The 2,500-nt window shown below is 50.6% G+C and overlaps 1 protein-coding gene across 1 annotated transcript in view; it reads right to left on the bottom strand.

Annotated features, from left to right (window-relative positions):
- Positions 1–2,500, bottom strand: part of thada (THADA armadillo repeat containing) — a gene marked incomplete at its 5' end in the record, with an annotated part of 139,589 nt that overhangs the window by 49,047 nt on the left and 88,042 nt on the right. Inside the window, one exon of the mRNA XM_083658659.1 lies at positions 1,073–1,176. Within this exon, the coding sequence (XP_083514785.1) occupies positions 1,073–1,176 (104 nt within the window). The remainder of the gene's footprint in view (positions 1–1,072; positions 1,177–2,500) is intronic.

Genomic DNA, 2,500 nt, shown 5'->3' with positions numbered 1-2,500 from the left:
CCTGTGAGGAGAGGAGGAGGTTTCTTCTCTTCCTCTGACCTGAGAGGAGAGAGGAGGAGGTTTCTTCTCTTCCTCTGACCTGAGAGGAGAGAGGAGGAGGTTTCTTCTCTTCCTCTGACCTGTGAGGAGAGGAGGAGGTTTCTTCTCTTCCTCTGACCTGAGAGGAGAGAGGAGGAGGTTTCTTCTCTTCCTCTGACCTGAGAGGAGAGAGGAGGAGGTTTCTTCTCTTCCTCTGACCTGAGAGGAGAGAGGAGGAGGTTTCTTCTCTTCCTCTGACCTGAGAGGAGAGAGGAGGAGGTTTCTTCTCTTCCTCTGACCTGAGAGGAGAGAGGAGGAGGTTTCTTCTCTTCCTCTGACCTGTGAGGAGAGGAGGAGGTTTTTTCTCTTCCTCTGACCTGAGAGGAGAGAGGAGGAGGTTTCTTCTCTTCCTCTGACCTGTGAGGAGAGGAGGAGGTTTCTTCTCTTCCTCTGACCTGTGCTGTCCTCAGATCTGGCTGAAGGGCTCCGTGCGGCGCCATCAAACGGGACAGGCGGCGGTGGGCGGCGCGCTCCGGCGAGCAAGAATCCACCTGGTCATCTTAATAAAGACTCATCAGTGTAGCCAAGCGGCGCTGGCGTTTGCTAACCCGGGCGACCCTGTGCGTTATCTGCTGCGCGGGGCTGGCTGAGGCCATAGAGTAGAGACCCAGGGCTGACCTCTGCTGGGTGGGCGGGGGGGGGCATCGGGGGTAATCTCTGCCCCATCTCGGAGGCCTCGATCTGGGGCGGGAGGGCCAGGCGGTAGAGAGAGGGGGAGGGAGGGAGGGAGGGAGGGAGGGGGGTTGTTGGGTAAGAGGTCCGGGGACGGGACAGCGGGCGGTCTCTTTGAAATGGACGCCTGGGCAGGACGTGGAGCGGACATGGACAGGGAGGGTATGGGACGGTGAGACAAGGAGCTATTCTTCTGCTGAGGCAGTTGGAAGAGAGGGAGGGATGCTTATCTGTGTGTGTGTGTGTGTGTGTGTGTGTGTGTGTGTGTGTGTGTGTGTGTGTGTGTCTGAGCGTGTGTGTGGGTGTGTGTGTCTAGGATTACCGAGAGGCGAGCCACATGCGCTGACGGAGGGCTTTGCTGATGCCACTTCCTGCTGGCAGGGGTCTGTGCGAGTCTGTCTGGTAGGAGCGCAGCAGGAACAGCACCTGCACACACACACAGACACGCACACACACACACACACACACACACACACACACACACACTCGAATTAATAGACTTCTGAAGACCTTCACTGACTACATTCATACATTCTCTAAAGCCTAGGTCAGACTGTTCACAGCTTGCTTGCCTCATTCATTAACTACTTAAAAGAAAACTGTCCAATTCACAAACTATTTCAGGCGTTTTGAATCGAAAGCTTTTTGTCTTCACAATAAAACGAAGAAATAACATTTGTAGTGTGCAAAGAAGACGGCTGGTCATCCTCTTTTTCTCCCCCCTTTGAGCTGAACATTGGCAGTTTGTTGCCATGGTCATATTTGAGTTTTGGCGAGCCTGGAGCCGCTTCACACTAGATGAGCCGGACCAGACCCGGCCCGGCAAAATGGAACATGTTTGAAAGATTGGATCGGGGCGACACCAGCCAGAGTCTCCAGTCTTCGGCCCGTTCAACCAACAGGATCCGACAGTGGGGCCAGACTATGGTAGTAGGTAACCCAATGAGGAGACATCTGAACCTCACAAATGTGGACCAAAGTGAAGCCAAAGTGTCCTGGGGCAAGACCATGAACATCCCCTGACCCTTGACCCCTCTGTATGAGTATGTGTGTGAAGGGCTACTCAAAGAAACAAATGCCTACTGTAACTGCACATTAAGCAATTGTGACCAAAACTATTCAAAACAAATCAAAAACATATCTAAAAATTATAGGGCTGCAACTAACGATTGTTTTTATAATCTATTAATCTGTCGATTATTTTCTCGATTAACCGATGAGTTGTTTGGTCTATAAAATGTCAGAAAATGGTAGCAAATGACGATCAGTGTTTCCCAAAGCCCAAGATGACTCCCTCAAATGTCTTGTTTTGTCCACAACTCAAAGATAATATCAGTTTACTGTCATACAGGAGTAAAGAAACCAGAAAATATTCACATTTAAAGAAGCTGGAATTAGATCATTTAGACCTTTTCTCTTAAAATCGTACTCAAAACGATTAATCGATTATCAAAATAGTTGTCGATTAACTTTCTGTCGTTCGACTAATTGATTAATCGTTGCAGCTCTAAAAAAGGACCCTCCTGAGATCAGAGCATTCTTTCCTTCTTGTAGCTGATGTGACTATGTGACAATGTGTTCCTGGGCCAGTGTGCAGCAGGTGGACTGGATGTTGGGAGTGTTCAGAGGCCAGAGGACACAGGCTGGCTGGCTGGCTGGCTGGCTGGGGTGTGTATTCTGGGCCCGGGTAAGTATACTCTTTAAGCTGGGGCCACGGCCACAGGCCAGTAGGAAGCCATTCATTACGCCG

The sequence above is a fragment of the Poromitra crassiceps genome (genome assembly GCF_964638095.1).
Source record: "Poromitra crassiceps genome assembly, chromosome: 22".
NCBI lineage: Eukaryota > Metazoa > Chordata > Actinopteri > Beryciformes > Melamphaidae > Poromitra > Poromitra crassiceps.
Note: the sequence above shows the minus strand (reverse complement) of the source record. Positions and strands in the feature narration are given on the sequence as shown.